General features: G+C 45.2%; 1 protein-coding gene across 1 annotated transcript in view; it reads left to right on the top strand.

Annotated features, from left to right (window-relative positions):
* Positions 1 to 25,545, top strand: part of VIT (vitrin) — a 93,146-nt gene that overhangs the window by 24,650 nt on the left and 42,951 nt on the right. Inside the window, exons 3-6 of the mRNA XM_006083458.2 lie at positions 308 to 373; positions 13,542 to 13,698; positions 18,664 to 18,797; positions 23,708 to 23,785. Of these exons, the coding sequence (XP_006083520.1) occupies positions 308 to 373; positions 13,542 to 13,698; positions 18,664 to 18,797; positions 23,708 to 23,785 (435 nt within the window). The remainder of the gene's footprint in view (positions 1 to 307; positions 374 to 13,541; positions 13,699 to 18,663; positions 18,798 to 23,707; positions 23,786 to 25,545) is intronic.

Genomic DNA, 25,545 nt, shown 5'->3' with positions numbered 1-25,545 from the left:
TCCCATTCCTGGGACCAAGCAAACCATGTTCCCTCCTTTGCCAAATGGAGATGGTAGGACTGGTGTGTTGAAATTTAAAGACAACAGAGCAAAGGCTAGGCATCTGAAAAGTATTTCTGAAAGACTTTTCTCCACAGAGGCCAAGTGTAAAATAGATATTCTTATTTCCTCACCTTAATATAAGGAGAAATTAGTTTAACTAACGAGAATATTTTAATATGCGACCCAAGTAAATATCAGGATCAAAAGAGAGAAAGTGTTTAGGTGAAATAATATTGATTAGTTATTTTGTGTTTTCTTCATGTAGTTTTGCTGGTGACTGGAATACATTCAAATAAAGAAATGGCCAAGAAGATTAAAAGGCCTAAATTCAGTAAGTAAAACTGTAATTCCTCATTGACATAAGGCTTGTGTCTCCATGAGGAGGGTTGTTACATTTTTCTTAAGATCATTTGGAAGGTGTTTTTTTTTTTCTTTTTCTGTATTTCACTGTCTAACCCAGCTCCATCCATCATTCACATTTCAGCCAGTGAGAAGGGAGGAAGAAGGGAACATACTCACTCCCATTAAAGAGGAGTCCAAAAAGTCAAAATGCCACTTCTACTTAAAGACCCTCGGCCATCAGTAAGGGAGGATGGGTAATGTCTTGATGTCAAACACCCACACTACCAGGAGAATGGATGTTGGGAAATAAGTAGCAGGACAGGACACAGATGGGAAGTCTCACACCCAAACGTTGTGAGGAAACTGGAGCGAGATCTGTGGGCCTGATGGAGGCTCGGGTTAAGGTTTATGTAGAAAGGACCATAGAAGAAAGGCTTGGGATATAATCAATGCTCTGGGCTCTCCACAACTGAAATGTCTTCGCAGGCATTACATTTTGGTGCCTTGAAATCAGCAACATTAATAATTTGAAATAAAAGAAAGAGATTTGCTTCACACACCATCTTTTTTTTCTTCGGCTCCTTTATAACCTCCATGTGGGATTTCCTGTTGAAATGAGACCAGAAGGGCAGCCATCCACAGCCTCCTCGCCTGAAACACTAAAAAGGAATCTGTTGTTTATTTATTCCTGTCAGGACCCAGAGCCAAGAGAATCGGCCCAAGGGCAGATGTGTGTTCAAAACAATGATTGGGTTAATATGGAGACAAATGCACACCCAAGTATAAATTCCTTTGGGCCGTTTCCAGTATCTTCATTAACTCGTATACAGAATCATGAAAGGTTCCATGATTACCATGACAACAGTTTTCAGTGACTAAGAAAGTCTGTGCTAAGTGACCCAAGGGCAAACCTCTTCGAGAGATCTCAGATGGATTGAATTTCTGATATGCTGAATTCTACCCTTAGTCTCAAAATCTCCTCAGCGATTCAAATGCAGAACATTTGAATCAATAAGTGCATGAGGCCCTTTTCTCTAACTAGAAACTCTGGCACAATCATTAAATAAAGGTGGGGGGTGGGGATACAATGAAGGTAATGGGATATTCCCAAACCATGGTGATATCTGATTCTTCACCTCAGGAGTAGGACCAAATTATAGTCTATAGCTTGGGGCCAAAGTAATTTTCATTTTTTCCTACTCAATGTTGTCAATCTGCCACTGGGTAAGTGACTGATGACACAGGAGCACAGGCACATCGGTCACTCATTTGACAAGCATTATCAGGTGCCAGCCAAGTTCCAGGTATTGTGTTTAGAGGACAGCAATGGAGACTCAGTCTTTGCTCTAAGAGAGCTCAAAATCGAGGGAGGAAGAAAGACAAGTCAACAGGCAATTATGTTGTCTTATGTAAGTGCTCGGACTGTTAAAGGCGCTCTGAGACTCTGGAGAAGCAGCTGTGTATCTGGGAAGGCCAAATAGAAACTGGCCAGACAATAAGGAGAAAAGAGGGTTACAAGAGGGGAGAAAACAGCATGCTCAAATCCTGAAGAGTAGAAAGAGCTTTAAAAAAGAAAAAAGTAGCTAAGTATGACTGAAATATAGAGTAGGAGGTAAGTGTGTTCAGATAAGAGATGGAGGGGTAAGCAGGCACCAGATCCTGCAGATCTTTGTTACTGTGTCCAGGAATCTGGACTTCATCATGAAGGCAACGGCGAGTATCTCAGGGAAGGTTATTTCGGATGGAATTAGCAGAAGTCCAAGGCCAATTTGCTTAAGCAATAAAGGGGATTTGGGCAGGACGTGGGGTAGCTTGCAGAATCCAAGGCAGGGAACAACAGCTGGAACTCACTGGGACTGTCACCCAGATGTAAAGCCCTCAGGAATTGGCACCTCTGCTTCTCTCTGTGTATCTGCCTCACTGTTTGCGCCCCCCCCCTCTCTCTCTCTCTGCAGACCATGTCTCTCAGTTAATCCCAGATTCTGGGGGCGGGGGGGGAGGGGTTGAGGGGGTGCAATAATCTAATTGCATCAGCCTAGGTTGGCACAGTGGTTCAGTGAAGAGTAAAGTGGACAGGGTTGTGTTAGAGAAGTAAAACAATCTTGGCAACAACAACAAGCCCTTCGTACCAACACATAAAGAGAAAAGAAAGAGAATACAATGTATTAGTGAGTAAGCATTTCAGATTTACACGCAGGAGGAATGAAAGTGTCTACCAAGAAGGTCACACAAATTTATACAGTAAAGTGGAAAACAGAGCAATTACAGTTTCTCTTATCTCCTTGAGAGATATGCACACCTCGCAGTTGTCTCTGGTAAACCTAGACACCTCTGACTCCTTCTGGAGGGAATGTTTACGGATCATTTTTCTCTTACAGTTGACACTTCAAAATATATCTTACAAGGAGCTACTAATGGGTTTTGAGCAGAAAAGCAACATCATAAAAGCAGGGATTTAAACAAATCACTTTGGCTTCAGTGTGAAACGGACGAGGTCAGTGGTTCTCAGAGGGTGTTCCTGGACCAGCAGCATCAGCATAGCTTGGGACCTTCTGCCCCACCTACCCCAGACCCCTGAATCCAAACATTCTAACACAGCGGTTCTCAACCTGTGGGTCGCGACCCCTTGGGGGGTCAAAAGACCCTTTCATAGGGGTTGCCTAAGACCATCGGAAAACACATATATAATTACATGTTGTTTTTGTGATGAATCACTATGCTTTAATTATGTTCAATTTGTAACAATGAAATTGGGGGTCACCACAACATGGGGAACTGTATTAAAGGGTCGCGGCATTAGGAAGGTTGAGAACCACTGCTCTAGGGGGAAGAAGGAGGGCAGCAATCTGTTTTAACAAGCTCTCCAACGCCCACTGAAATTTGAGAACTGGTGGACTAGAGAGAGAACTAAGATCAGGGGGTGTGGACAGGTTCTCTTCAGTGTCCTCTGACCTCTTCTAGCCAGCCTCGATTTTCACCAGCATTTGTTCCAGACTAGAAGTCCTCACGACCCATGAGACTGGAGGTAACATAACAAGCAGGAGGCAATCTGAGGGCTTGGGACAGTGGGTAATTTACTGACCCTTGCTACACATGTGGCACTGCTCTCAGCTCTTGAGGATCTGCTGTCCAAGATATGGTCCAGCCAGCTGGCAGAGCCAGATTTGAAACTCAGGTCCATGTGAGGCTCAACCCTAGACACTTTCCCCAAGGCCTCCTCCCAGTGAGCCAGGACGAAGGAATGAAATGTCTGCTGCCTGGAGGCAGATGAAGGTGTTGGATGACCGAGGGCTAACTGAATAGGAAATAAAGCAGAAGAGACGCGGGGATAATGGAAGAGCGAGGAACCAGGATGAGTTTCTTCCCTTGGCTTGGCCTGAGACCATATGCCTTACCAGTGTATCTATTCTGTCTACTCATAGGATCACTGTTGTTTTAGGTAATTGTCTCTTTCTCTCCTCCCTATTTCTTTATTTTCTTGTCATCACCTTTTCCTTCTTTCCATTATTTGCTCTTCTCATGGCCCCAGTGGGGGCCCTTTGGACCCAGAAGGTAGTATATGTTGAAAATAATCCGGCATGGGGGTTTTAAAAAGGAAAAAGCAAAGATGAAAAAAGGGATGCCTTCTTACAGCTCTACTCCCAGTGGTATATGACCATTCATTCCAAGCTAATGTTTCGTTTTCACATACACAGTTGTATTGGGTACGGTTTTACTCCATCGCATGTGGCTTATCACATCACCGTATTTTCTAAATCAAACCAAGTGTGACTGACTCCAAACTGCCAATTGTCAGGGCGAAAAAAAGTCAAATTCCAACACTATAGGACTTCCTCCTTCCCTGCCCCAGCCCCTGGATGCCTTATGCAATCTAGAACCGTCAGGGAGGTCCCTGAGATCATGAAAGCCTGCCTACCGTCTTAGAATAATAAAGGGGGGAGGGGGAATAAGAATAAGCATAAATTAATGTCTTCATAAATTAACCTGTTGGATAGTCCATGGGAAAGTTTACCTCACTGAACGGAATGAGTTTTATCAAGTTTGTTTTCAGAGGTGACTTTCCAAGGCTCTCGTTTTCCTGATGCAATGGAGCCATAGATCTGACCTTCCCCAGGGGCAGCTCCATGGTGGATTCAGTCAGCACAACCCACCCCAGCAGTCTGGAACAAATGACCAAAATGTGGCTGCATTTCTCTTGATTGCTGAAGGCTACCAATACCGACTGAAGGGTGTCGGCGTGTTCCTGGCACTCCGCTCCTAAGGCAGTCATGACACCTTACAGATTTTAAGAATGAACTTCAGTTAAGTGTAGATTACACATTCAGAAAATGTTCTACGCAAGTCAGAGCCTCTCAGCACATACTGTAATAAACCCATCGAACATTTCCACGTAAATTATGCCAACCACTGACTCCAGAACATCCCTGCATTGCAGTGTCTGTGCTAGAGAGGGGAAAATCTATTAAGTTGTGAAATCTCCTCAATGGCTTTTCTACTTGTAAGGAAGCCCTGGAAGAGTCCAGATGCAATGGCCTTGGTCCAAAACGGGTTCAGATGAGCTAGTGTTACACAGGTGAGAGCTGTGGTTATTAACTCCGTCCATCTCTGACTTCAGTGGGCATCCAACCTTGTAGAAGATAAAATAAATGTATGCAAAGGAAAGCCTTCCTGGACCCAACTCCAAATGCCAACACACACATATAGAACTAGTTTAGATGGCTCCTGTGTGTGCTACACTTCCTCTACTATATACTTACCATGGATTATTGTAAGATCTCTTTTACAGTCTGTCTTCCTAACCAAACCAAAAGCACCATGCAGATATGCTTATTGCTCATTAGGTATTTGCTGGCTAGATAGACAAATGAACAACAATAAACCACTATAAACTACAACAGGATTCATACTAGTTTTATGAAAGAGTGTCCAAGGAAGGACATGAAAAAGAAGAAGAATTTTACAGGCAGAGGTAGATGGCAGGGCTCTCTAGGTGGACTATGCCCAGATACCATGGGAAGCACGTAGAAGTTTCCTGGGGAAACAGTGAGTGAAGTGGTTTTGTTTAAGGGTCGGGGTGTCATGGGAGATGCGGCTGGAAGGTGGGCTCAGACATGGCAATGCCAGTCTGAGAAGCTTTGTTCTTCCCCATTTTTTCGCCCCTGACAATTGGCAGTTTGGAGTCAGTCACACTTGATTTGATTTAGAAAATATGGTGATGTGATAAGCCACATGTTAGGGGGTGGGGACTGAGAGTTTTCCGAGCAGAAAATCTAGATGATGAACACAACAATCAGCAAGATAAACAAAAGCAAGCTCTTCTCCACGGGCAGTGAGGCTACATTCTGAAATACTTTTATTATATTTGAAGTCTATTGAAATAGTCTTACCCTGGAGTGAAATGTACAACGTTTAATTCACATAGTTCTCTCCAATAAGTTAACCTTAATACCTTGTAAGGCAGGGAAAGATTTTCCCAATCAACCTTGAAAGAATAGATGATTCCCAGAGGTACTGCCTCAGGCATGGAAAGGCCATTGTTCTGGGATTTGGTTATTTCGTGTATTGGATACTGATGAAGAGAGATACAACTCTGAGGTTATGGGATTTTGGTATAACATGCATTTGGCTTCTTGAGTAGGTTCCCATATTGTTAGCTGTAGCAACTTGTAAGTAACCCGCAGTGTCTGCCTGCTCCTTAGACAACTGGTGCCAACACCAGTGTGCTCTCCCTACAGATTGGTGCATGTGCCCTCTCTCAGACCATGAAAACAGAAGAGGATTAGCTTTTTTGCCCTCTTCTTCTTCTTCTTCTTTCATTGATTTCAGAGAGGAAGAGAAAAAAACATCAATGATGAGAGAGAATCATTGATTGGCTGCCTCCTGCACACCCCTTACTGTGGATTGAGCCCAATACCCAGGCATTTGCCTTTGACTAGAATCAAACCTGGGACCCTTCAGTCCCCAGACCAACACTCTATTCACTGAGCAAAACCAGTTAGGGCTCTAGCCTCTTCTGATGTGTGGGTGAGAAGGGAGGTGAACTCTCTCAGTGTTAAAGATGTTTAGTTATGTAAATTCTACCATAGCAATTCTCAGAAATAACAGGAAACCAATTTAAGGAAAATTACACTAGAAGAGTTGCCTTGCAGGTATTTGGGATAAATGCACAGATGGAAATACACACACACAAAAAAAAACACACGCACACAAACACTCATCCACACAACCTATTTACAAGACATATCCTGCATTCACTTAATCTTCTGTCACTGTTACTTGATGATGAAAAGGTGTCAGTCCACAAAGGCCTGGAAGAAAACCTTCTGAACAGAAGGAAGAGCCAGGGCAAAACCTCTGATGTGGGAATGGGCTTGGTGGTGAAAGAACATAAACCTGGTTGTCAGTGACCTTCAGTCAGAAAAGCCCTGTGGCATCAGAGTAGGGAAGCAGCAGTTTAACTCCTTCTCTTCACTTATAGAAGAGGCAGCCAGGTAGAGACGGCAAAGCTTCGGGCTTAGAGTCAGAGGATCTGATTTCAGACCCTGGATCTGCCACTTCATTGGCCCCCGAGTCTGAGCAATCAGCTTACCTCTCTGGAAATGAGGACAGTATGCCTCTCAGGGTTCTCAAAGGGTCAAGTGAAAAAATGTGTCTGATTGTCTTTGTAAACCAAAAGTAGGTTATTTTTAATCACAAACTTCTGCAGCTGTCCAAACGGTATGTTGCTACAGAAAAGTTAACTCTGTTATCCAATCACTGCTTCATCGCCATCCTTCCATGGCACAAACGCTGGTTAGAAGGACCAATCTGAACAGACTTTGAAGTGCTTAAAGCCTGGGCTTGGCGTTATCTGCTGAGGCAAGTGCGCTTCACCAGGTTTGTCTTTATCAGCTACTTCCATCACGTGCCCTGTTTTCCCCAAACTATTGCATATATATATATATATTATTCTTGAGAAACCTTTAATGACCAAGGGAAAATATTTCTTTAACCGCACCCCACCCCCACCCCCATGCTGCACATCGTCCTGGCAAAGGCTTGCTTGGCTCAGGAGAGAATGTGATACAGTATAAGAATCAGACACATCTGGGTTCAAAACCAGCCTCATCATTGACCAAAGCTGTAGTTTCATCATCTGGAGTGGTGCCATCCAATATTCGCTTGGCCACATGGCTCCTCGGATGTCAGGTTGTATCTGTGTAAATAGCAATTCCATAACCTTTTTAGAAGTCTGGAGCTCTCCCTGTGACTTATGGGGAACCTGAACTGCACTCCTCCGTTTTATCTACCAAGCCCGCCCGTCCTGTGTTCCCATGGCCTTCCTGTCCAGCTCTGCCCTGTGACTCAGCTACTTGAACAACTCCTCAAAGAAACTTCCCTTCATTGAACACTTTATCATATTTGGAGCCTTTCAGATTTTTAAGGATCAAAAGGAGGAGTCACCTCGTGGAACACAAGATCTTCCACCTGCACCTCATTACATCCTCACGCTCTCTTCTTCACCATTTTACACACAACCTTCTCTCGCCCATTTAACAAGCCTGTTTTCCAGGTAGACTCTTCTCCATGCAGGCCCTTGGAAGCTCAGCCTCTGTCCCAAGTAGGCTTGTCAGGAAATTCCTCCTGGAAAGAATACTGTGCAGCCTGAAGATTTATGTTCTTTCACCACCAAGCCCATTCCCACATCAGAGGTTTTGCCCTGGCTCTTCCTTCTGTTCAGAAGGTTTTCTTCCAGGCCTTTGTGGACTGACACCTTTTCATCATCAAGTAACAGTGTTAAGAGATTAAGTAGAGAAGAATTAGGGACCAAATCCTTTAAGGCCTTATAGATCACCTTAAGGAGCTTTGGCATTATCCTGAGGGCAACAGAAAGCCAATGAGGGGTTGTAAGCAGGAGAATGATGAAATCTGATTACGCTGTTAAAAGCATCACACTGGCTGTTCGATGGAGAAAGGACTGATTCGAAGAATGTGTAACATGGAAGGGAGAAGACAAGACAGGAGGCTATTTATTGGGTTAATAGTTGAGACAGGAAATGTCAGTGACTTGGACCAAGGTGGAGGTAGAGAGAAATACCGCATCTGGAACAGCAGGACTTGCTAATGGACTGGTTTCATCAATCACTGAGCACACACTCTGTTGGGCAGCAAACAAAAATCCTGCCCTCATGGAGTATATATTCCAGTAGATGAGTGAACTATTAACTGGAACTGGGACACAGGAAATGTAGTATCATTTAAACACATGAAAGGAGAAAGAGTTCCAGGTGTGAGAAATGCACAAACCAAGTCTGCTTCGGAAAACTACAGGGACAGTAGTGGCACATTCCATGGAGGGGACTGTGGAAAGGCCTGAAGGATTCTGGAATTTTTCCTCAAGGCAGCAAAAAGCTATTGACCAAAGGTCCAAATTTGTTTGAATCAAAAGTGATCAGAGGCTGCTTAAGAAAAATGAGGAAAAATGCTTTACGACATAAGTCAGTAGAAAGGAAGAATTAACACGATCTGGCCACTGAAGCTCAGGATCAAGGAGAAAAGTGCATGCATTTTCCAATTTTACTTAATGGTCATTTTTATTTTGTTAAGCTAACTTTTTGCATAAATCTCTTAAAATGGGGTTTTACTCTATTTGAATACCACAGTCCAACAGAACCATTTACTATCAAAACTGTTTATGCATAAGGGCTTTTATGTTATAATAATTCCTCCTCATTGACATCCAGGAGGCAAACTTACAATGGCCTTCTCAAATTGGTTAGGAAATGTGTTTTCCAGAAGCAATGGGCTTGCCTAGGATCATTGAAAAGATGAATGGCAAAATAAGAAGTAGCGCACACAGTCTGATTTGGCTTGCTACATCCCTGGCTGATTGCATGTGACATCCCTCAATAATGCCTCTGTTACTAGACCCGGCAGGAGACTCAATGCAGAACAGAAACATTTGCAGTTCCACCTTTAAGATCCCAATGTTGCATGAAAATAGTGGCTCAGGCAATACCTGTTTTTCCCAGGAACTCTTGGAGATCAATACGACAGACACATTATCTCAATGAGTAGCAATCTAAAGGCTATCCCACAGTTCTAACCATCTGGGTTGCAAGTGCTTCTTCTCTTTTCCCTGAAGCTGGTGTCAAGAACCACTGGGCAGGGATCCTTGGCAAATTCTGAGATGCTCCAATGTGAGCTCTGTCATGAAAGTGACCGTGACCTTGAGAGGTCAAGGTAACCTAAAGGAATCCTATGAGAGAGAAGCAGAGCAGGTGGCCAAGGAACAGGTCCGTGCAAAGGCCCCAGTGAAGCAATTCTGGGCTCCCCAAGGACCTCTGTGACTTTAGCCCAGGTTCCCTCACTCCCACCAGCAACCATCCGCTCAGGAAGGATGGGAGAGTCTCAATTCTTGTTGTTTCCAAATGCTCCTGGGAGGAAACCTTTCTGTGGCTTCTGCATAAGTTCTCACCTGAGGTGAGCAGCAGGGACACAGCATCCCCAGCACCCGGTTCTCTGTTTTGACATTTGTCAAATATCTTCCTGTCCCTTCAGACCTGGGAATGAGACTTCTTGAGCTGCCTTAATTTTGACTTGTCCTCTTAACGAGGCTTATTTCTGCATTTTTGAGCTAAAACCCAGAGAAGGGAAGGGAGATATAAAAGTGAACCTAAGCAACAAAAGAGAAAGAAACAAGGGAAACCTAAGCTATAAGATGGAATGCAAAGATAAATCATTTCATACGGCCTAAAGTAGAAAAAGGGAAAATGCTTGGAAGGTTATGGGACAACAAATTTCACAAATAACTGTGAGGAGACTGTCAAGAGGTAAACCATGGCTTCCATAGACTCCAGCACGAGCTGCCAAAAGGGGCAAATGGCTGCTTCTCCCCAGCTGGAGTTAGACATTATCGTTCCCAGTGATTTGGACAATAATCTGACATTTTTAATTAGCTCCCTCTCTCCAGCTTGGTTTTCTATACACACCTAACAGATATTCGACCTTTAGCTACACTTTACCATTGCACTTTGTATTTCCAAAGTGCATAAACCTGGGTGCTTGGTTTTGTTTTTCCTCCCTTTGGGATGAGCTGATCCACCAGTTTTGCTAACCCAGTTGGGTGCAGATAAAGCAGATCTTATTTAAGGTACTTCTCAGGTCTATGTGCAAACAAGACCAAAGAAAAAAAACAATGCCCCTTAAAGCAGTGGTTCTCAACCTTGGCTGCACATTAGAATCACCTGGGAATCTTTGTAAAATCCTGATTTCTGGGCCTCATCCTCCAGAAATTCTGTTTCTTTGTTACTAATGTTGTGGCCCCACCCCATAACAAAGAAACAGAACTTCCGGAGGATGAGGCCCAGAAATCAGGATTTTAAAAAGATTCCCAGGTGATTCTAATGTGCAGCCAAGGTTGAGAACCACTGCCTTAAAGGAAGGGGTAGAGAATTTGATGAGCAGGAAGCAAAATATTCCCATGGAACATTTTCCCCCTTATCTTTTTAAACCAACTATTTCATGAGACATCCCACGCATGTGCTCAGTGCAGCCAGAAGTCTCTCAATAGGTTTAGTCATCATGTAGAACTCATACAGTAAGAATCTAGATGGAGCCCATTTACTCCACTTCCGAAGATTTGGGTTGGCCTGCCAGAAGATACAAAATCTTAGAGAGCCAAAGTTACATCCAAATTGAACCCCAGTTCATAGAGCTTGTCACATGAACCAAGAAGGAATGGTTTCCTTTACTTTCTAAGGGAGGAGGTGCATTTGGGAGTGGGGATGTGATCTGCAGACAGAAGGAGAACTGAATGCACCGAGCTACACCCAGGGATCAAACAGCGAACCAGTTTAAGGAGAGACTACACTGGCATCGTCAGCTCCCAAATTGCCTTTAAAAAAAAATACTCAAAATAGTAAATGCAGCCTTGAGTATCAGGGTTTAAAAGAATGAAAGATAAAAAGAAAATAACTTCGGAGAGGAGGCAACCTGTGGCGGGAAGAATGAAACCACAAAACTGTTTTAAGCACAGTGCTCCTCTCCTTAACGTAGACCACAAATTGTTTTAGCCTGTGATCAAACTCAGCCCCTGCGCTCCCAGGAGCAGGGCTCCCCTACTGGCCCAGCCCTGACTGTCAGGGAGGGGTGTTTAAGGAAAGAGTAGGCGTCCTACCACCCAGTTCTCTCCAGTCTGAGTGAGGTGCCGCTCTGCCCCACTCGGGTAGGTAAGGGTTAAGGAAACCAGTGTGCGCTCTGACTACAGCTGGAAGCCATTAGCAGCTCTGAGACCATCTCAGGAACCCAGTTAGAGGGTGGGTGGCCTGGCAGAGATCCTGACCCGTGTACATGTATGTAATCACAGACCCCTGGCACTGGGTGGGGCTTTCGTTCTACCTCTCGCCAACTGTGGAAATCCCCGCCTCGACTGTCCAGTCCCTCCTTGCACACTTGAGCCCATTCACTGCTCATGGGGCGGCCCACTCCTCAAGGGCAAACTCTATTACCAGGCAAGTTGTTCCTGGCCACTCTTGTCTACCCTTTAATTCGAACTCTGCCCTCTGGTGTCAGCACACAATAGTCCTCCTTGTGGAGACAGCTGTCACTTGCCTCCAAATTCTCTCCTTCTTAGGGCCAAACAGCCCATGTCTGCCAGCCATCCCTTCATCTGGTAGTTTCCAGACGCCCCTGAGCCTGCTTACTCCTTGAACTGTGCTCACGTTTCAGAGTCTCCTCTGAAGAATGGGCCCAGAGCGGGAAACATTCCCAGCTCGAAGGGCATCAGGTAGTGTCATCTAGAAGACCTTTTCCCGCAGAGTTTTAGAGGGAAATTTTTTCAGGGAAGATGCAGCCGCACTTCCTTGTAGGTCCTGCCATTAGAGCCTCTCCCTGCCGCACCCCTAGCAAGCTTTCAGCTCCGAAGACTTGCCTACTCCACTGGACAGCACTAGCCTGGCAATTACAGTCACAGCCAAAAAGGGGGGGAGGGAAGGATGAACGAGCTTCTCCTGGGTGCTCAGCAGGGAGCTCCCAGCTTTCCACCAAGTGTGGAGGCAGATGAGGAAAGATCCCCTCTTGACCACGGACCTCAGACCCAGCCTCTAGACCAGCGGTTCTCAACCTGTGGGTTGCGAACAATGAAAATACATCCCGCATATCAGATATTTACATTACAATTCATAACAGCAGCAAAATTACAGTTATGAAGTAGCAACGAAAATAATTTTATGGTTGGGGGTCACCACAACATGAGGAACTGTATTAAAGGGTCGCGGCATTAGGAAGGTTGAGAACCACTGCCTAGCCCCGTGGTCGGCAAACTGAGGCTCATGAGCCACATGCGGCTCTTTGGCCCCTTGAGTGTGGCTCTTCCTAAGCCTTAGGAGCACCCCAATTAAGTTAATAACAATGTACCTACCTATATAGTTTAAGTTTTAAAAATTTGGCTCTCAAAAGAAATTTCAATCGTCGTACTGTTGATATTTGGCTCTGTGGACTAATGAGTTTGCCGACCACTGGCCTAGACCAAGACAAAGAGATCACTTCCATTGTCTATTGCCCCTGTCCCAAAACCTGCCATCTCATCCCACACCCCCATGGGACACACTCAGCCTCCTCCCGCTGGCCTGGCCTGGCCTGTCCCAGGCCTCCCAGGGGCTCCAGCCCGGGGGCCTCTGCCGCAGCCAGCCTGGCCCGGCCAGTGCAGAGCCCGAGGCCCCTGCATCCTTGTCTGCCTTTCCTGGAGCAGCTCTCCTTCTCTGGGGAGAAGCACTCCTTCTCCGGGGAGGTTGTCTGCGAGTTTTCTCTTTCCCGGGGCGAGCTCCAGAGCACTGGAAACACCAGGGCGCCCCAGCCAGGGCTCCAGGTGATATTTCTGGTCACTGGAACAGGTCTTTTCCCAGAGTTCTCTTCAATTAATTGATTGCCCAGATAAACACAGGAATGAGCCTTTTGCTTTTGCTCTCGGCAGTTAAATGCAACGGATGGTGTTTGTTGTGTGTCTGGTCTGAAGGCTGTCCTAATTACATCTTTGCTTTCATTACATGGAGGGGACCTAGGGTCAGCCCAGGCTCTGGCTCTTCGTGATTAACTAAATGAATAGTTATGACCGGACAGAGTCACCCCATATAAGCTGATAGCACAGGGTGTCATTTTGACCTATTTTATATTCTCAGCGGTGCCTCAGATCAACTGTGATGTCAAAGCTGGGAAGATCATCAACCCCGAGTTCATTGTGAAATGCCCGGCAGGATGCCAAGACCCCAAGTACCACGTGTATGGCACGAACGTCTACGCTTCCTCCTCCAGCGTGTGTGCCGCTGCGGTTCACAGGTGGGTAGCACGGAGCTACTTAACAGCTAGCAATCAGGGTGTGGGTGGGGAGCCAGGGCAGGGTTGACTGATGTAGCAAACAAAAATGTACGAATGTAACTGAGCACCCTGGCTTCCATCTGGCCCGCCTACCCCTCTGGACTCGGCAGGAGCCGAGGGTGGTCCTGGACCTCCTTCCCCAGTGCTCTGTGGACGGCAGGGCTCCCTCCTCTATACCCCTCAATGGAGACGGGTTCCTGACAAGGACACCAAAGTTCTTGATGCTGTAAATACCTGTGTGTGCTGAGCAAGGAGATATTAGGGATGAGACGAAGGCAGGCCCAGACATTTGGAGAAGAAATGTCCCAGCCACAGTGATGCCGGAGACCGTGGGACAGGAAGAGTGAGGAGGAGGGGGCGGTGGTGCTGCTTGGTCGGCTGTTGGTTTGAGACCAGGCAGGAGGACAGGAGGCATGGCACGCTTTGGACTAAGTCACTGCCTAAAGGAGGAGAGGCAAAGGTGACCCTCACAGAATCCTCATAAACACAGGGAATGTATACTTACTTAATACTGATTTCAGAGAGGAAGGGAGCGGGAGAGAGAGATAGGAACATCAATGATGAGAAAGAATCATTGATCGGCTGCCTCCTGCACACCCCCTACTGGGGACCAAGCCCATAACCCGGGCATGTGCCCTTGACCGGAATCAAATGCGCAGGCCAACGCTCTATCCACTGAGCCAAACTGGTTAGGGCTTTACTTAATATCTTTGATAATAAGGTTAATGTGTATGTGTCAAGCACCCCACCTATGTTATCTTATTTAAACCTCACCATTGCCCTATGCGGTATCTATTACGACTAACCACACCTTAAGATGAAGAGAAGTTGAATAGCCATTAAACTATTAAAATGTAGTAGCAGATGGGGACTCTGCCATGTCAGTGCCCGCACTCCTAACCACCACAGGCCCTGCTGTGAGACGTGGCTCCTGACTCAACGCATGGACACTGGATACTGGATGGAGTGTCTGAATTATTCAGGCTTCTGGTATCTTTCCCCTTTCCTTCCTGGCACACCAGTCGGCTGATTATTCGGTTGTACCTCTCCAGAGAGGGGGCGGGGGGGAGATGTAAAATGCATTTCCCTTCAAGGTATGTAGCCAGTAGCTTCTCTGAAATTGGAAAAGCAGTAAGAAAAGAAAAAAAATCTACGTGTAAAAACAGTTGTAGGAATTACTAGTAGATTTTGTTGGCCGTCCTCCTCTTTTCCCCATCACTGCAGAGAGAAGGAATTAACAGATCGTTCAATGTGACAGGACTACAGAGGCTCTATTAGAGACAAGTAGAGGAATATTAAAGAAAAACAACACTAAATGCTGTTTCTTAACTCCAGACTATGGAATAACAATATTTTGCTTTCACTCTGAAGTCAATTTCATGCCAAAAGAAAAGAGGTATGTAAAGATTTACATACACACCTGCACGTGCACGAATACACACGTGCACGCCTCCCAAACATACCTGCACATGTGTGCGTGCTCACATTCATCCTTCACGCCCATGGGCGTGCCCACAGCTCTACCACATCAGCTCTCTCCTGTCTGTGTCTGTGTAGACACTGACCTCTGTTGCAGAGGCTGAGCCTGTCTTAAGGTGCCTGTATTTTTCCAGCTGTGATCTGAGATGGTTGGCACTGGTTTCCACCGACCACTCTGGCACTCTCTTGCCTTTCCATGTTTCCTATGCAGGACAGAGCCATGCGAGTTCATGTGACCTCACCAAAGATGTCATCAGAAGGGCAGTCATCCTTACACTGTAATTCTCGCCTTTTAGCATCATCTCAACCCTATGAGGCTGCTACTAGCATCCCCATTTGTTAGAAGAGGGACTGAAGCACAGGGAAGTCCATTAAGTTGCTAGTTAGTTGCATATTCAGGATGAAAAGTCATGTCCACGACTCCAGCCCAGAGCCCAGGTGACACACTTCAGGCTCTGTCCCTCCTCCAGGATCTCCTGTGGTGGTCAAGGGCCTGGTGCATTCGCCTCCCTGGACTGCTGTTGCCTCCTGTAGTTTACAGGCCACTGGCCTCCCAGGATCTGCCCTTCTCTGGGAGAATGTCTGGGAATGTCCTCACCCTCCAGTTAAGTCCATAAGATGAGGCTCATGCTCTTCTACAACCAGAGCACCTCACAGGAGCACCTCACGGGAGCACAATAGGTCTACACCTACACCTTTCCGAGTCGTAAGAACCCTGGAGGCTTCCACAAGCTTTTCCAATAGCCCGAGGAAAGCACAGCACGGCCCCCTCCCTCACTCTGAGTGGCAGCTACAGGGAAGGCACACACATACTTCCTCAATACAATGGAACATAAATTCAAGAGCAGAATAATTTCTCTGGGGGAAAATAAAAAGCCATAAGTTATTTTTATTTCCCCCATTAATTATGAGTAAAGGGACCATGGGATAATTTATTTTAAAATTAGAAGTTTCCGGATACACCACTGGTATGCCGGTAAATGTTTAACCACCGGCTCTCCAAAAAGGTTGGGGTTGTTGATTTACCGATTTGGGTGGAATAAATACTCCCATCATGTCTGATTTCAAGCTACTGATGTGACATGAACCAGCTCCCACAACCTTAAAGCTTACCAGTTGGCTTTGGGAAGCAGAGCCCACACACCATCGACAGGCCTGCTGATTACAGAAGCATGAAACACGGTCGTTCCCATACGAGAATTTCCAATCTAGCTGGGAGGCCAAATTAACTCAAGAAATGTTTAGGCAACAGCACAAGACGAAATGAAATCAGTCTCAACTGGGAGGCAGGACTTACGGTGTTGCTAGGAAGGGGCCTAGGGAAGTCCTGTCAATCTCGGTGGGGAAGGCGGGGTTAGGGATCCAGTGAGGCAGAAGTGGGAACCAGGTTCTCAGAGCAAACATTGCAGCTTGAAGTGAGACAGTGAGAAAACCAGAGTCTATCAGGGGAGCTGAGACCAGCCCTGCTGCAGCTGGGAGAAGTGAGGTCACGGATTCTGAGAGCTCCTGAGAGAAGAGACAGCAGGGTTGCAAGGACATGAGGAGTTGGCGCCAGGAGGTACCTGTGCTTTTGAACCCAAGAGGCCACTGTGACCAGTGGGACAGACCCAGGATTCCAGGTCACTTAGACCTGGGTTCAAATCCCTGCCTTGACATTTACTAGTTACAAAATCTGGAGTCACTCAACCTCTCTAAGTCTGTTTCTGCGATCTGGGAATAACACATTCACTCAACTCCACAACTCATAGGTTTGCTGAGGGACTCAGGGAGACACCATATACGGCAGCTACCAGTATCTCCAACCTTTTTCATCTCCTGGCACACCTAAACTAATTACTAAAATTCTGTGGCACACCAAAAAATATACTATATTTTTTGCCGACCTGACAAAACAATAGGTATGATTTTGATTCATTCACACCAGACACCTATTGTTGTGTTGCCTGTTGTCATTTTTTTACTTGACAATCTAAGCGAAAAGAGGTCAGTGCCCCTGACTAAATAGTCAGGTTTGGGATGTTTTAAAAATTCTTGCAGCACACTGGTTGAAAATTGCTGATATAGGGGGATGATTTTAAAGCAATTTAGTGCTGTAAATGCTAAGTATTATTATCACTTTCTTTTCTTCTGGGTCATGAAGCTGAGTATTGAACATTGTTGACTCCCATAAGGCAGGTGAGCAAGAAATAGCAACCGCTACTCCTGAAGGCAAGGAAGGGTATTGATAAACACAAATCTAAGTGTTTCTTTAGCTCCCCTGTGCCATAAATTACAGACACCCACAGAGCCATGTTAACCTCTGGGGCCAGGGGACGACAATGTGAAAATGATATTCAGAAACCAGAACTGAGCGTCAGTTACGTCATGACAGGATCCAAAACCTTCAAAACCTAGAAATTAAATAAACAATTCCAGTGTTTGAGGACTCTTTTAAAGAGTTTAACTTAGCTACACACCTTTCTGGCCCAAAATAAAAGGAATAATTTGCTTTTAAAAACATCATACCACACCCTTTGAAATAACTGGATTCATTCTGTGATGTCACACAATGAAATTGAAAATTGTCAGGAAAGAGGTTTTACTTAAGAGAACCAATGGGGCCCTGGCCAGTGTAGCTAATTGGTTAGAGTGTCAGCTTGTGCATGGAAGGGTTGTAGCTTCGAGTCACAGTCAAGGGCATGTACCTGGACTGCAGGTTAGATCCTGGCCTGGCTGGGGCGTGTGCAGAATTTTTCAAACATCCAAAACCTGACTATTTAGTCAGGAGCACTGACCTCTTTTCCCTTATCAGTGGTTCTCAACCTTCCTAATGCCGCGACCCTTTAATACAGTTCCTCATGTTGTGACCCAACCATAAAATTATTTTCGTTGCTACTTCATAACTGTAATTTTGCTACTGTTATGGATCATAATGTAAATATCTGATATGCAGGATGTATTTTCAGAGGTCGCGACCCACAGGTTGAGAACCACTGCCTTAGATTGTCAAATAAAAAAATGACAACAGCCAACACAACAATAGGCATCTGATGTCTCTCTCACATCGATGTTTTTCTCTCTTTCCCCCTCCCTCCCTCCCTTCCACTCTCTCTAAAAATCAACAGAAAAATATCTTTGGGTGAGGATTAACAACATCAAAAAGAAAGAACTAGTGGGAATGAGGAAACCAGGGAAAAGAAATTTGAGGCACGGTGGCAAAGAGAAATTCCTGACTGAACGATCAGGTCCTGCAATAAGAAAAAGGACATCGGAGCTGGGAGGTGGATGCTGGGCCATGTGGAGGAGGCACGTTCTTGGGGGGTGGGCTGCAGGTCAAGGTGACCCTTTTCTTAATCTCGCTGCTTTCCTATCTCTAAATAAAGATGGAGGCTGGTTTGGTCTTCTGTTGATCACATCAAACAATATTTGTTCTGTTCTTTCTTCAAAACATTTCTTTTCTCTTCACAGTGGTGTGCTCGATAATTCAGGAGGGAAAGTACTTGTTCAGAAAGTAGCTGGCCAGTCTGGCTACAGGGAGAGTTATTCCAACGGCGTCCAGTCCTTATCCCTACCCCGGTGGAGGGAATCCTTCGTTGTCTCAGGTACGCCCTCACTCCGGGGGACGCTGCTAACACGGGTGCTTGGGTTAAGTAACCTCTTGGGACAAAATGTGCTCTTTCCAATGTGCTGTGAGCTTTAATTCATGGCCCACCTCATTTCATAAAACCTGAAGGATTCTTCTCATAATTAGGATCATGAAACAATGAGTTATAATTACAGTGATAAATCACTGCAGTCTGGAAATACTGAAAGGCTCCAATTACTCATGTTAAACACACTGCAGCTCTCTGTAAGCCCAATCAAATTTTTTAATTAAGTGAATTACACTTAATAACTTGGGGTTTTTTTTTTAACTATTCCTTTTGTTATGCCAAATGAGTCTCAGATCTAGAACCTTATTCCTCGAGATTTCTAGTAAATGAACAGATAGGAACAGGGGAAGGCGATGCCCCCATCACACCTCTGCTGCTGCCACTGCCGGCAGCACAAGCCTCAGCTGGCCCTGGTTACCTGGCCCTGGGCAGCTGGGGGGCTGAGGGGACTGGGTGCTGCCATCTTGTGGCTGTGGGCACCACCATCTTTGAGGGCGGGGCAGTCAATAGCATATTCCCTCCTTATTGGCTATGGGCACCGCCATCTTTGAGATGGCGTGAGGGTCAATTAGAGGGTCAATATTCCCTCTTTACTAGATAGGATTGTTGCACTAGTCAATCAGTTTTCACTATCTACCTCTACTGGATTTTTGTAGAAAACCATTTTCACTTTTCTCCCCTTTTCCAAAGAGGTAATGTCGGTGAGCTAGTGACTAGTACGATTTCACAGTGAAAAAGTAACCAAGTATCTTTGAATTATCATGACCCCCCCTTTTATTATATTTGTGAATTTTCCCAACCTAACCTTTTTAAAAATATATTTTTATTGATTTCAGAGAGGAAGGGAGAGGGAGAGAGATATATAAACATCAATGATGAGAGAGAGAATCGTTGATCGGCTGCCTCCTGCATGCCCCCTGCATGACCTCCTGGTACATAGGTCAATGCTCAACCACTGAGCCACGCTAGTCGGGCACCAATCTAACCTTTTATTTTGAATTTTTTTTTAATTTACAGAAAAATTCGCATGAATAAAATGAATATCTAGATTCCCTTTACCCAGATTCACCAATTGTTAATATGTTGCTATATTTGCTTTATCTATTTGTCTATCATCTGCCTGTATTTTGTCTAAACCAGGCAGGCATCATGACACTTGTTCTTCAACACTCATCTTGCAAGGGCAAGAAGATCTTCCTAAAAAGCCAACACCATATCTAAAACATTAGCATTGATAAGATACTATCTAATAAATAGTTTCTATTCAATTGTATCCAATTATCCTAAAATAGTCTTCAGAATAATTTCTTCCTTTTTTGGATCAACAATCCAAAGACCATCCATTGCATTTAGTTGTCACGTCTACTTGGTGTCCTTCAATCTAGAACTATCTCAACACGTTGCCTTTTTGGTCATGAACAGCAATGACATTTTTGAAGTCCCAGCCAGTTGTCTAGTAGTATGTCCCACAATCGACCACACACAAGTCCAATTTTTTCCTCCTGATGGGATTCAGGTTAAATATTTTGGCAAGGATACTATACAGGTAGCATCATAGCATATCCATTATGTCATATCACAATGACCATATCAGAAGGCACATAATGGCAATGTGTCCAGTTGGTGAGGCTAAATTTGATTAATTGGATACTTTACCTTCCCTCTCCATGCTGAAAAAACCTCGTAATTAATAAGCAACCTGCAGGGTGATACTTCGAAACAGCATGAATAGCTTGTTTCCCAACAAATCACTCAGTGGTGTAAACATCTATTGATCCTTGCTGCAGCAAGAATTACATTAGTAATTATAGTTGTTCTAATTCTGTCATTTCTTCCACATTCATTAGCTAGTATTTTTATAGAAAGAAGAAACAATCCCCCTTTCTTGCCCCTCCTCCCGCTGCACACTCAGGATACAAACTAGACTGCTTCCTAAGTCAGAGAGTGGAAAGTCGTCAACTACAGTACTATGAGGTTTGCCTTGTAACAAAGAATTCAGAAACAAAGAATTCAGAATAGGGGCCTTATGAAAATGCTATGTCTAGAATACAAATTTGTTGCGTATGGAGAGAAATATAATCTCCACATAGGTGTTTACCAAGTTACTCCTGGCTAAATAAGAGTATTTTGCTCTAAAGTACTTAGCCTGCAATCCAAGAATCCCAACAGAGGTTTAAAAGAAAAATTAATTCCATGAGCATATCAATCTGCTGAGATTATTCCCTATAAATCTCAACTTCCACATCCCCTCATTCCATCTCCTGACATATAACCGAAAACCCTTTTGGCCAATGATAATAAACACTTGTGCTTCTGCAATGGCTAGAAGTGTCTTTCTTTTTTAAATATATTTTTATTGATTTCAGAGAGGAAGGGAGAGGGAGAGAGATAGAAACATCAATGATGAGAGAGAATCAATGATCAGCTGCCTCCTGCACGCCTCACACTGGGGATTGAGCCCACAACCCGAGCACATGCCCTGACCAGGAATCACACTGTGACCTCCTGGTTCATAGGTCGACGCTCAACCACTGAGCCACGCCAGCAGGGTTAGGAGTGTCTTTTAAAAGAAGGAGACAGGAAAGCGCACTGCAGCGTAAGGCTGTCGGCTGAGAGGTGGCCACAACATGCCCCCCAATTGCTCAGAGGCTCGCGGCCAGCAAGTTTCACAGAACCATGTCAGAATCATCCTCTGATGGCTCAGATGCCTCCACGACCTTTCTTGGGTTTTATTTCTAATGTTCGCATGTCGCTGTGCTCCTTAATTTGCTTCGGTCTGGGAGGGAGCTGGAGAGGTGTGCATTTTTGGAGAGCATAATCTTTTCAAAGTCCACGGATGGGCAAGGTCAGAGAGGGACCTCCTAGAACTGCCCATTTGTGTTTTGATCCACATTTCAGAAAATGGAGCTCATGCCCCTTTTCCTTCTGAATAGAAAGAACTATAGGATTTTAAAGAAAAGGAAACAGAGACCATGTCTCTGCAGCGCTCTGTTGATCAAGTGAGGCCACAGCAAGGGCCTCCTTGGGTCTGAAGAGCCTTCGCTGTTGTCTGTTTGGGTCGGGCCCAGACCAGGGGGAGGACCGGAAAGCGCCAAGCTCTGCTCCCAGGTGATTCGAATGGCACGAAGCCCAACCATTTGCCTCATCCCCACTTGGAGTGATATTTATTGGTAACACCAGAATAGCTATTTTGCATTTCTATGGTGACATACAGTTCCAAAACCTTTAACTATTTTTTCCCATTAGATCCTACAACTTTGTGTAGTAAGTTGGTCCATGTCATTGTGCATACTTTCTGAATGAGAAAAACATGAGTGTCAGAGGCTGATGGGTAGGGCATAACCTACCCATCGGCTCTTACATATTCATCAGCTAAGGGAAGGGAAGGATGTGGCTTAGGAGATAACAAAATACTCTTATTTAGTCAATGGCAAAATAGAAACAGAAACGTATAATTTTAAATTTAAAAAATATTTTTTCCAATTATACTTTACATTCAATATTATTTTTATCAGTTTCAGGTGAAACCTGTATCTCCTTACTCCCAATCCCAAACACTTCCTGAGACCCCATTATTCTGTCTGCGTCACGACCCTACAATCGTTTGTACGAGATTCTGTTCCACCCCCTTGGGCTCTCCATTCAACGCTCCCCGCCATCTTCTCCCGAGCCCCACCCTACAAAAATACTCCCTCACACTGGGAGTTAAAATGCTTTCATTATTAGATGGAAATATTAGATAATGTGTATTTGAATTTTAATGGAGATCTAAGCATTAAGATAGCCCTTTGCTAAATAAAAACTTACTGAGCATCTACTACGTGTCAGACACTGAGTGCTACAGGCGCTGAGAATTCCACAGTTACCAGTGAGACAAAGTGCCTGCCTTTGGGGGGCTTCTACATTCCAGGGACACTTCCTGTTTCCTGGTGGAATTTCGGGCATGACCTCATGGTGGGGGAAGACCACAGGCAATTTCCAGTCCTATCCGGCTGGGTACTTCCTTACCCAGCCCCTGTCCCTGATTGGTCTTGTTTTCTTTTCTTTTTTTAAAATATATTTTTATTGGTTTCAGAGAGGAAGGGAGAGGGAGAGATAGAAACATTAATGATGAGAGAGAATCATTGATCGGCTGCCTCCTGCACACCCCCTACTAGGGATCGAGCCCAAAACCCAGGCATGTGTCCTTGACCGGAATCGAAACCGGGACCCTTCAGTCCATAGGCTGACACTCTATCCATTGAGCCAAACCAGCTAGGATGGTTTTGTTTTCTATGTCTCCATTATTTCCCTGCTATACATTAGCATTCCTTCTTGCCTGGCATCTAACTTTCTCTCCCTGGGTGGGCAACTAATGCTATGGTCAAGGCTGATCTACATTTCGTTTCCCTACTTCCAGGTTTCTGTAGGGCCATGGAATGCAAATGGATCCCGCGGGGTCCATGAAAGTGAGAGGCAGCCGTTCAGGCATAGCCAGCCTGTGGCCAGAGCTCCAACATCTGACGAGGGGCATGGGGAATGTTTTCACATCCATCTCTTGACCTAATTAAACATTCAAAGCCACATGTATGAAACCTCAGCTTCCATGTCACATCATGGGCAAAACAGTGGATGCTAATGTGAGCTCTGAGTCACGGAGGTTTCATTGCTTCCTTTCGAATATTAATACAGCACCGGCTGTCCAGGAAAGCAAAATGCCACTTGACTTTTGTGTTGTAATCAACAATTCAGCACGGGGGAGACGGACTGATTTCACTGAATTCAAGAAAGACAAATTGGGAGGAGGGAAGCAGCTTATCAAAACAGAGCCATCTAAAGCCTCTAGTTCTAGAAATAAATCTTTCTTCTCTCTTTTGCAGAAGGTAAACCCCAAAAGGGCGTAACCTACCCATCGGCTCTTACATATTCATCAGCTAAAAGCCCAGCTGCCAAAGCAGGCAAGTATTCATGAGTGATTTCATCTAAATCTTCCGAGTTCGTAAACATGCCATGTTGTGTCTTAGGAGATAGTGTAGCAATTAACATCTTAACCGGGCAAGGTCCACTGACTTCAGTAATATTTTAACAGATGCCAGGAAGATGGGTCCAGAAATCAATGGGATTGGAGGGCTGGGGCAGAGGAATGAGGCTTTTTGTTGTTGTTTTTTCCCAATTCCAAGATTATCTCTGTTTATGTCATTCATTCAGATTTCAATGCTGCTGCCTTCAATTTTATTGTATTGTTACTTTAGAAGATGACATGGTATTCTGTCTGGAAATATTCCCAGGCAGCTGAAAGGGAAAAGGCTGTCTTCACTTAGGTATGAAATGAAGGGAAGGGAAGGATGTGGCTGAGTAGATAACAGCAAACAGCGAATCTGAATCACCCAGGCCACAGACACGCTGCCTCTGAGCTGGGACCTAGCTTCATGTAAACCTCGGGCCAAGAAAATACCTTTTTCTAGGTTTCTGTGTTAGAGCGGGAAGTGCGCTCTGCAGCAGTGTGTCTGTGGGGGTTCTTTCATTTCCTGCACAAAGGGAAGCGGTGCGTTGCGTTATAATGGGATTTTGCATTGCTCCCGAAACTTGCTGGGCTGGCCAATTTTGTTCATGGACTTAAGGAGAACATGGTGCAACAATAGTGTGAGAAGCTAGCATTTATTGAGCATTTGCTGTGTGCCAGGCACTGTTCCCAGAGCTGATGACTGCATTCCATCACCCCAACACCACCATGGGTAGATACTATTCTTAGCCCTAATTTACAGTTGAAGGAAAATACAGCGCAGAGAAGTTTAGTAACTTGCCCTTTGTCACACAGCTAGAGCTGAGAATCAAACCCAGACAGTGTGGCTCCAGAAACCTCTCTCTATACCATTAATCTGTATGTTTATGCTAATAACAGTGTATTTAAAGAGCCTTGATTTGAGAGGCCTTGGGATACAAATAGCAACTGTTTTTCACCGCCCCCCCCCCCCCCAGTTACTTCTCCAACTATATCTTTAATGGCATCTTAATGTTTCTGGCCATCTAGCCTTGTTTTGGTTGAAGTGCAAGGATACAGCCGTTCCCCACCCCTACCCCCACGCTGGCAGCAGACTGTGGTGGCTCAGGGACCATTTCTGATCTCGCTCCTGCCCTCTTTTGGTGTGGGCACAGAGAAGAGGAATAGGTGACAGAGGTCCATTCAGCCTGACCAGCTGATGGAGGGAGATCGTCCCTGGCCTCTCTGTTGTCTCATCGAGGCCAGCAGTGGGAGGTGCTTACGTGGATACATCTGGGGCCAGAGGATGGTGCTCAGCTGCATCCTGGCCCCTCCTGCTGGGCCAGAGGCTGGCCCCACCCTTCATCTGAGTGAGGTCCGCTCCTTGGCTCAGCAGCCGCTTGGCACAGAGCCATGGGAAGGACTGGGGTTGTCTTCTTCTCAGGGGTTTGAGGAGAGCAAGGATGGTGTGAGGTCACCTTTCCCTTCCCATCTCACTTCACCTTTGGCCTTCTGAGCCCTGTACCCACCCCTTCAGAAACAATCCCTATGTTCACCAACTTTAGGGACCACATGTCAAGTACCCCCTATTTTTACACTGAGAGGGAGAGTACTTTTAGACTCCAAGAATATGCCTCAAAACTTTTTCTGCAAGCCTGCTTCTGCAGTGCACCAGGTGGGCCCATGGGTGCTGCGGCTCAGCAAGATCCGAGAAGAGAGAGGCCCATCTCCCTCCCT

Source organism: Myotis lucifugus, unplaced genomic scaffold, assembly GCF_000147115.1.
Source record: "Myotis lucifugus unplaced genomic scaffold, Myoluc2.0 scaffold_6, whole genome shotgun sequence".
Lineage (NCBI taxonomy): Eukaryota > Metazoa > Chordata > Mammalia > Chiroptera > Vespertilionidae > Myotis > Myotis lucifugus.
Note: the sequence above shows the minus strand (reverse complement) of the source record. Positions and strands in the feature narration are given on the sequence as shown.